The 10,735-nt window shown below is 43.7% G+C and overlaps 1 protein-coding gene across 1 annotated transcript in view; it reads right to left on the reverse strand.

Annotated features, from left to right (window-relative positions):
* ADSS1 (adenylosuccinate synthase 1) overlaps nucleotides 1–10,105 on the reverse strand; it is a 119,985-nt gene extending 109,880 nt beyond the window's left edge. Inside the window, exon 1 of the mRNA XM_069734272.1 lies at nucleotides 9,872–10,105. Coding sequence (XP_069590373.1) covers nucleotides 9,872–10,045 — 174 coding nt within the window. The 5' untranslated portion in view covers nucleotides 10,046–10,105. The remainder of the gene's footprint in view (nucleotides 1–9,871) is intronic.
* Between the last annotated feature and the right edge of the window lie 630 nt (nucleotides 10,106–10,735).

Below are 10,735 nucleotides of genomic sequence, written 5' to 3' on the forward strand. Positions count from 1 at the left end.
TCCGAGGCTGCATGTGTCATCGCTGTTCGACAGCCCCAACACATGCGGGATTGCCAAACAAACCCTGCATGGGTTGTGGCTGTCATAACATATTATTGGGGCACGCCGAGTCATTCACTTAGCACCCGAGCGTGTTCTGACAACACCTTATCCCAGCACGTTCGCTCATCACTACTTTGTGATGCATTTTTTTGCATCCATTGGATATGGAGCGCCCGCTAGAGCCGTGGGGTACTCAGGCCGGGTCGACGGTTCTTAAGGGAGTGGTCACGGCAGCAGTGACCCGGTCTGTGGCCCTGGGCATCCAATAAAATTAATGAAATGAAGGGTAAATAGAGTCTATAGGGAGTTAGTTCATGACGCCACCTGTGGTCTTCGGCACTGAATGGCCGACGCTGCTTAAAGGGACCGCTGGGGCCGATGGACGCAGCTGAGATGGTTCTGCTCCCCACAGGTGGAGTGGGGCCCCAGCGTGACTGGTATAGTTGGTAAGGGATCGTCGACGATGGGGTGCAGGACTGATGGTGCGGGAAATGACTGGAGGACACAAGGGCTGCAGTATCCTATACCTTAACTTGTTAAGTGCAGGCGCAGTCCGGAGCATGGGTAACAGGTGATAATGGGGTCCGGGCAGCCTAGTAGCAACTTGGGGTCCACCTAGCCAGGTGGGTTTGGAGGCCTTCCTTCTACACTACATAATCCTATGTCCTTGCTGCTTTAAGCTATGTTCAAGTTCCTCTCCTGCATGTTGCTTCTAACCTGTATGGCAGACAGCGTGAGCCTATCACGAGCACTGCCATTTCACTGGCAGCCCCCAGCTCTCAGTCTGATGCGGGCCTCCAGGCGCTCAGTGTGGCAAGGGAGCTTGCAGTTCCCTGCCTTCCAGATGCGGCTGTCGGGGTGTACAGCACCCACACAGCCAAGAACTCTGGCATCCTCTTTGTCTGCACTCTGTTCTGGGATGAGCCTGGCTACAGCTTCAGTCCCTAGGTTCTCCTCAACTTGCTCGCTCTCCTCTCACTCTCCTCACTAGACTCAGACTGACTAATTCCACCTCCAGACTAGAACTTATAGGGAAGCTCCCCTGAAACCGGGTGTTAGAGCTCCCCCTTCTGGTCTGGAGTCAGGAATGTGTTAGATGCTGGTGTTATCTGGTAAGAGGACCCCTCCTTGCTTCCAGGCATGACATCACCCCCTGTGAGGGAGGCAATGCCACTGTGGCAACCGGACTCCTGGGGTGCCACAGATACTCTGGGTATTGCTTCAAAACTGTGAAATTAGTGATATTTTATGAAGCTTTAATCCACATTTTCTACTTTCCTGAGACATTACAAAAAGGAATCAACAGTCAGGGCATGCTGGAAAGGTAAACCAGCAGACCCCTTGTGAAAACAGAGAAAGGAGGAGATGGGCCAGCTTCCAAACTTGCTAAAGTTTATTGAATTAAAAAAGAGGTTCCATCACGAGTGTAGACACAGCTACGCCTACGCGTTTCGAACATCCATTGCGTTCTTTGATAAAGTTTAGGAGTAATGCAGTTTGCAGATTGCTTATCCAGATCAAGTTCCAAAACTGCCAATGGAAGAATCGGTGTAAGGCTTTTGCTTTCTTCTCCAAAACATAATGTTTCTCTGATACTTTTGTATTATTTTTCTGGTTTATAGACAGATTTGCTGAAAGTTAAGTTTTCATGCAGACGTGCAGTTGCGGGGACTCAAATATATTTTTCGAGCACGCTGAAGACCCTCGGTTATCACCCGAGCATGCTCAAATAAGACCTTATCCCAACACGTTCACTCCTCACTAAAGTCAAGCACAATGACCCCAACAATAAGTCTATCTTAGATTACACAACATTATGTACAGGAATGAACTGACACTAAAATAATGGCAGAGGACAGACATCTATGCTGTTGGGTCTTTTTGGGTAACAGCATTTATATCCTCCTTTTTAGCTCAGAAATGATTGTAGACATCCAGGTTCTAACTGGGCATCCAAGTTTTCAATGCCCTAATCAACCAGTATACTTGGGTTAGGTTAGCACAATGGTTAACTTTTACAATGGTAACCAGGGTAAATATCGGGTTACTAAGCGCGGCCCTGCGCTTAGTAACCCGATATTTACCCTGGTTACAAGTGAACACATCGCTGGATCGGCGTCACACACGCCGATCCAGCGATGACAGCGGGTGATCAGCGACCAAAAAAGGTCCTGATAATAACCCAGCGACCAACGATCTCCCAGCAGGGGCCTGATCGTTGGTCGCTGTCACACATAACGATTTCCTTAACGATATCGTTGCTACGTCACAAAAAGCGTGACGTTGCAACGATATCGTTAACGAAATCGTTATGTGTGAAGGTACCTTTACACACCTTCAGAGGGAAATTACCTATTAAGTCAGATTTTTTTTGGTCTTACCTGCATTTTTTTTTACAAATAATATGTATTAAAAATAAAAAAAATAGAAATCTTACAATCTTCAGACTGGCCTCTGTCTTTTTGTTTTTCAGACTCATACTACTTTTTGTTTCAGAAAACAGTAGATGTACATTAGCCACAATAGTAGCAAAGCGTCTAATGAGCGTGTGTAAAGGTCACTGTAAAGGGAGGGAAGCAGGGTCAGCTGGAAACAGGGTCAATGGTCTATTGTGAATTGTAGATCCTGTGTTATCAGCTGTGTATAGAAGTGTTACCTGTCATTGGCATCCTGCCTTTGATGATAATGAGCCTGCTGAAAACTCTTACTGAAAGAACAGGAAGTAGGATTTTAAAAAGCCCCAATGGCCAATGTGAATGAAAATTCCAAGCATATTATTACTATTTTTATATGGTCCAGTCCAGGCATCACAGCTAGTACTCAGACTGGGATTGGCGGATATGGGGTGGGCTGTAAATGTTACAGGAAGGTAAAGGTGGTGGGTAAAGGTGACCTAACAAAGTAGGTGCCCCCATTAGAATCCTGCTGGTATGATTTGCAAGTTCTGGTGCCCATTTCTCATGCTGCAGTTGCATGGAGAGTGCTGGAAACATCAACTACCCATCTACGGCCCAGCACTGGCAACTAGGCATCACCAGGATACACCATGCCCATGAGACGCTATCATCTTCTTCATTTACAGGACAGAGACAATCCAAATACGGGGGTACGAAACTTTTGCCCACTACCAACCATGAGCCATCGAGACCCCAAATCTCAAGTCCATAGAAAGATTGATATTTTTATACATAGATGTTGATAAGCTATCAATCTAGAAATCAGTTTTTTCTTTTCGGCGTCTGCACTGTTCTAGTCCGAGAGACAGGTAACTTTAGTGCTCAGACTGGAGGAACTTTGGCATGTTTCCTATGTTTTCTCCACTTGGAAAATGTCTGCACACAAATACTAAAATTATTCTTAGCAATTCTTCCAATACGCACAGACAGATGGCATACTGCCACCTAACAGTCTTCCCGTGCTCTGCCAGGGTGACTAGACAGCAGTCATTATCATAACATTTTTTTTTACAGTCTTTAACCTTTTTTTTAATCTGATTTTTTACTATTTTATGCCACAGTTTTGTGATTGAGTAACTGGTACCTTCACCATTAGCTAGAATTAATGGATCCCTGAGGATAGTAGAAGGAGATGGACGGCTTTCCTGCGCTGATGTCTATATCCCACATAGCATAAAGGAGAATCGATAAGATAAAAACATTTGTTTATTTCGTGGTGAGGATCTGTGTGTTTTGAGGTACTCCAACCTCATCCTCAGGATAAACCGCATTGAAATTACAAAAAGAAGAGATCCCGGACTTCTCATCATGCAGAGTACACTCAGGGTTGTACGTCCAACTATAATCACGGCAGAGCGCGTATTTGCACCTTGGAGCCCTCGGGTGCCCATAAGGTCCCTTTGGCTCATGTGAAAGGACCTGTGATCATTGAGGACCCTGTTGCCCACATCAACCATCAGATCACTGATTTGATTTCCAAGTGTGTCCTAAAAAAATAAAAGCTGGGCACACGATCAAACTCACTGATACAAGACAAATTGGTATGTTTACCATCTCATAACCTTAGTCACCTACCCCCCCACGACCCCACACCTAGCATATGTATGCATGTATAAAATATAGCTCTACCATCACCCTCATGGGCAGGGTCCTCTCTCCTACTGTCCTTGTGTGTGCCTTGTTTTACTCATGTTTATTGTACTTGTCTATATTTGCCCCATTCACATGTAAAGCGCCATGGAATACATGGCGCTATAAAAATGAATAATAATAATAATAATATAAATAAATATATATATATATATATATATATATGAGAGAATTCTCACTTAAGCCAAATGAGCATTAGTCATGCTACATTTCAGGCGATAACACTTTTTTCAGGGTTTTCCATGTACAGACTTTTCCTTTAGGGTTAAAGCCAAACTATGTGCTTCAAAAAAAGAAGTCTCTGTGTTACAGTCCAAAATGTCACCTGGTTTTTTTTACGCATCCTTAGTGACACCAGTATAATATTTTTGAGCACTGCTTGCTAATTGGGGTCATCTACTGTTGAGACTGGTTAAAGGGGTTGGGTCTTGTTCATGAAAGGTTAAAATTACAAATTGCTGGTAAAAATAAGCAACTTTGTAATTACCATAATTTTCGGACTATAAGAATCAGCGGACCATAAGACGCGCCCCAAATTTTGTGGCGGAAGAGGGCAAAAAACTATTTTTTATAAGATAAGTGGGTCCGTCTTATCATCCGAATTTAAGGTATTTTACCTGAGGGCCGGTGGTGATAGAGCGGGGTCACAGGAGGCATGGTCCCTTCCTCAGGAAGCCGGCGGCAGAAGTGGGGCAATGCTGCAGTCCCAGGGTATCCCAGCGGTGTGATGCTGCTGGTCCGGTATCGGCGGTAAAGCAGAGCAGAGGGCGTTGCATGCAGCAGGGTCCCTTCCTCAGGATGCCGGCGGCAGAAATGTGTCGATGCTGCGGCCCAGTGTCCAGGGTGAGCAGAGCGGAGTGCCTCATTGGTTTCTTGGTGGCCATTTTCCTGAAGCCGAGGGCCGCTAAGATCTCACTCTGCGCACGTGCCTCCTCCGGCGACCCATGGCTTCAGGGAGATGGCCACAGGGAAACCGATGATGCACTCCACACTGCTCACCGCCGACACCGAGCTTCAGCATTGTTACACTTCAGCTGGTACCCTGAGGAAGGGACGCTGCTACCCCACCGCTGCAACCCTCCTGCGTTCGGACTATAAGACACCCCCACATTTTCCTCCCAAATTTTTTGGGGAAAAAGTGCGTCTTATAGTCCAAAAAATACGGTAACCCTTATTAAAAATCCTAGAGTTTACAGCTAGTGGTGGTCGGGAGGAGCATGTGTAGTTTGCAGTATAAGCGCGCCTCTAAATCTGGATCCAATCATCTTCAGAGTGCATGCGCTTCTCTTATGCTGCAGCGGTCACGTTACCTCTGCTAGCAACCTGGGAGAGCGCACACTGCAGACAAATTGCTCAGCCGTGCTGGCAACCCGATCTATCAAAAGTGCAGCACCCTCCTGGTAAGCAGGAAGCTGGGAGAAAGGGGAGCTGTGTGTTCCTGAAGAGCAAACTTAGACCACTCCTTTAAAGAGGACACAGGCCCATAAAAGTGAGCAAAAGACGTGTGCTGTTATCTTTTTGCATCAAGAATAAGAGCCAACGGAATGAGACCAATCAAAGCTGAGCCCCTCCATCTTCATAGAACCCAAATCAGTTGTATAGATCGATTCAGGTTTTTGCCCTGTAATCTGAGAGCAGCATGATTTATGGGCTAAGAGCCTGATTCCAGCGATGTGTCACTAAATAGACTGTGCGTTGCCGTTTCAATACAATTAGTGTTTTATCAGCAGATGATCATCACTACAGGACTAGGTGTCTTGTGCCATCTAGTCCTCCTGCTCTGTATAACCCCACCCCTACCATAGCTTTCTGCCTATGCATAGTGTACACAGAAAGCTGTGAATGAGGTTATACAGAGCTCAGCATTCAGAGCTTTGCTAGATCTACAGCACATAAAACAGAGATTTTATCAAAATGACAGCACACAGTCCAGTAAGTGACATCACTGGAATCAGGGTCTCTGCCCCTACATCATGCTAATCTCAGATTACAGCGCAAAAATCTGGTGACAGATTCTCTTTAAGTAACTCCAATATGTAGCTATCAAGCTAAAATAGGGTCAAAATGACTGAAAGAACGTGACTAATAATTACTAAAAAAAATTATGCATCATTCGAATTACCAGAAGACTGGAAGATTCTCCATGGGCCCAAGTCCTGACATGATATCCCACGGACTCTATAATGTAATATTATATTCAGACCAGCTATTAAGGTACCTGTTCTGTAATGCTAAAGCATTATCATTTTCATCCAAAACTATAAAAAATCATAAATAACCTCAAGAAAATAAAATTAATAAATAATAAATTGGTAAAGAACATGTAATAAATTGTTTAATACTTTTTTTTAACTTGGGCTTCATTCAGATATCAGTATTTGTTTGCCCACAAACCAGGAATGTCTCCAAAACACAGAACAGGTGGCAATTTTTCAATTATAAGTTTTCTTTGTAAGTTCCGCTCCTGGTTTTGACACCCAAAACACTGATGCAAAATACTGACCAAAATACTGACCAAAACCATTAGGCCGGCGTCACACTTGCGAGTTTTACGGACGTAAGAGCGCAGAATCTACGTCCGTAAAACTCGCAAAAAATACGGCACAATTATTCTCTATGCCCCTGCTCCTATTTGCCGTATTTTACTGATCAGTATTATACGGCTTTCTACGGCCGTACAAAATCGCAGCATGCTGCGTTTGTCACCGTACTGCGCAAGAAATACGCCAATGAAAGTCTATGGAAGTGTGAAAAATACGGATTACACACGGACAAGCAGTGTGACTTGCGAGAAATACGCAGCGCTGTTAGAGAGAAAAGCCGGTAATTCAGTGCGGTGTACAGTAAAATCACACTGACAGCTTACAGTAGAATAGGTAGAATAAATGTGTACACGTAGAATAGGTATATATATATATATATATGTCAGTGAGACACATATATGTATATATATTAATATTTTTTCCAGCGCTATACAGCTTGAAAGCCGGTAATTCAATTACCGGCTTTTTCTTTCTCCTTCCTAAAACCCGACATGATTTGAGACATGGTTTACATACAGTAAACCATGTCTTCTCTCCATTTTTTTTGCAGATTCCACACTACTAATGTCAGTAGTGTGTATCTGCAAAATTTGGCCGTTCTAGCTCTTAAAATAAAGGGTTAAATGGCGGAAAAAATTGGCGTGGGCTCCCGCGCAATTTTCTCCGCCAGAGTAGTAAAGCCAGTGACTGAGGGCAGATATTAATAGCCTGGAGAGGGTCCACGGTTATTGGCCCCCCCCTGGCTAAAAATATCTGCCCCCAGCCACCCCAGAACAGGCACATCTGGAAGATGCGCCTATTCTGGCACTTGGCCACTCTCTTCCCATTCCCGTGTAGCGGTGGGATATGGGGTAATGAAGGGTTAATGCCACCTTGCTATTGTAAGGTGACATTAAGCCAGATTAATAATGGAGAGGCGTCAATTATGACACCTATCCATTATTAATCCAATTGTAGTGAAGGGTTAAATAAAACACAAACACATTATTTAAAATTATTTTAATGAAATAAAAACAATGGTTGTTGCAGTATTTTATTCAACGCCCAATCCAGTCACTGAAGACCCTCGTTCTGTGAGTAAAAAAACATAATAAACCAACAATATACTTACCCTCCGCAGATCTGTAACGTCCAACGATGTAAATCCTTCTGAAGGGGTTAAAACATTTTGCAGCAAGGAGCTGTGCTAATGCAGGCTGCTCCTCGCTGCAAAACCCCAGGGAATGAGGCTAAAAATAGATCAATGATCTATATTTAGCTTTATTTGCGGTGAGGCGCCCTCTGCTGGCTGTTCATAGATCGTGGGAAATTATCTAGAAAGCCAGGGAGCTTTCTAGGTAATTTCCCACGATCTATGAACAGCCAGCAGAGGGCGCCTCACCGCAAATAAAGCTAAATATAGATCATTGATCTATTTTTAGCCTCATTCCCTGGGGTTTTGCAGCGAGGAGCAGCCTGCATTAGCACAGCTCCTTGCTGCAAAATGTTTTAACCCCTTCAGAAGGATTTACATCGTTGGACGTTACAGATCTGCGGAGGGTAAGTATATTGTTGGTTTATTATGTTTTTTTACTCACAGAACGAGGGTCTTCAGTGACTGGATTGGGCGTTGAATAAAATACTGCAACAACCATTGTTTTTATTTCATTAAAATAATTTTAAATAATGTGTTTGTGTTTTATTTAACCCTTCACTACAATTGGATTAATAATGGATAGGTGTCATAATTGACGCCTCTCCATTATTAATCTGGCTTAATGTCACCTTACAATAGCAAGGTGGCATTAACCCTTCATTACCCCATATCCCACCGCTACACGGGAATGGGAAGAGAGTGGCCAAGTGCCAGAATAGGCGCATCTTCCAGATGTGCCTTTTCTGGGGTGGCTGGGGGCAGATATTTTTAGCCAGGGGGGGGCCAATAACCGTGGACCCTCTCCAGGCTATTAATATCTGCCCTCAGTCACTGGCTTTACTACTCTGGCGGAGAAAATTGCGCAGGAGCCCACGCCAATTTTTTCCGCCATTTAACCCTTTATTTTAAGAGCTAGAACGGCCAAATTTTGCAGATACACACTACTGACATTAGTAGTGTGGAATCTGCAAAAAAAATGGAGAGAAGACATGGTTTACTGTATGTAAACCATGTCTCAAATCATGTCGGGTTTTAGGAAGGAGAAAGAAAAAGCCGGTAATTGAATTACCGGCTTTCAAGCTGTATAGCGCTGGAAAAAATATTAATATATATACATATATGTGTCTCACTGACATATATATATATATATACCTATTCTATGTGTACACATTTATTCTACCTATTGGACTGTAAGCTGTCAGTGTGATTTTACTGTACACCGCACTGAATTACCGGCTTTTCTCTCTAATATATGTGTCTACTGACTATATATATATATATATATATATATATATATATATATATATATATATATATATATATATATATATATATATATATATATATATATATAGACAGTATATATATATTTTCTTTTCTTTTTGGGACACATGGATCACTTCTATAGCGGTATGTTGGTTTTGCTAGCCTGCGAGAAAACCACGCAGTACGGATGCCATACGGATTACATACGGAGGATGCCATGCGCAAAAAACGCTGACACACCCTGCCTACGGAGGAGCTACGGACCACTTTTTTCGGGACTTTTCAGCGTATTACGGCCGTAATATACGGACCGTATTGTTTTACGCTGTGTGTGACGCCGGCCTTATTCGAAAAGATTTTAATTGGCTGGAAATAATCATATGGTAATAACGATCGTTGGCTTCAGATCACGGTGTCTGTAATTGCTTGTGGCCAGAGAGGATTTTTCAGGCTGAAAATCACAACACTGGAATTAATGATTAATTTTATGAGCGAGGAGCGAAAGCCCAGGGAAAATCTAGCAACAAAGACATTACATAACTGCAACATTGTCATAAAGAAACATTGTATACCGAAAAGAAAAATGCAGAAAAAAAAAAAAAAAAAAGTACAACAAAGAAAAACATCTAAAAGCAATAGGAACCCAAGCTTGTATAAAAATCCACAGAACGAAATAAAATATCTAAAAATAAAAGCAAAAAGTAAATATATATCCGGTGGCCGAGACAATAAATATTTAGGACCTGTTGGGTTGAAGGTCAACCGCCTTGGCCACTTACCTGACACCTGCAGATAATATCGGCATCTGTAGCGAGCAGATCCACCACTTTGCCTTTGCCCTCGTCCCCCCATTGGGCCCCCAAGACAACAGCCACTCTGTTGCCCACATCATACCGGGGTCTCTTGTGCCCCCCTGCAGTGCTGCGGTCATTGGAAGACCGGGTGCCAGACATTGCCAGGGTTGAGAGGCTGCTGCGCTGTGAGTGCCCCACTTCGGTGTCAAAAGACTCACTGGTGACAGGGGACTAAGGGGAAGTCACAGGGGGTGGGAGTGGAGGGGAAGAGACGGGAGGGGGAGAAGAGCAGATGTCTGTGCCAAGGAAGGAGTGGGCAGGCTGGAGATACAGAGGGCAGGGTGCTGAAGAAATGGAGGAGAGCAGGTGGTCAAGGCAAAGCTGGCAACAACAGGAGGAAAATAATTCTCGTGGTTTTGAAAAAATAAAATAAAAAATAAAAACAAAATAACAGCATAAACAGTGTGAGCCATCCTTTATCGTAAAGGACTATTAGAAGTCATTAAGTTCTTTCTGCGTTAAAGTGCACAGAATTTGCCTTCTAATATATTCCCGCTCCCGTCTTGATAAAATAGTTTTATTTCAGACACCGATCGACGTGAAACTAGCCCTTGAGTTTCCAGAAAGATTCTGCATTAGCGCAGATACGGTCTACAAACTTCTGGAGTAGCTGAGACAACGCACTGTATAGTATAAACCCCAGCTGCTGCAGAACATCCTTTATGCAGAGGACGAGCTCGAGACCACTGGTTGTGTGCACATAGGCTCCGCTTGCCTTTTCAGAATGGCTCTTTTGGTGCAGCAGAAAGGATGCTGGAGCGCCCCGTCAGTGCAATGGGTTACTCGGTA

Source organism: Ranitomeya imitator, chromosome 1 (assembly GCF_032444005.1).
Source record: "Ranitomeya imitator isolate aRanImi1 chromosome 1, aRanImi1.pri, whole genome shotgun sequence".
In the NCBI taxonomy this organism is placed as follows: Eukaryota; Metazoa; Chordata; class Amphibia; order Anura; family Dendrobatidae; genus Ranitomeya; species Ranitomeya imitator.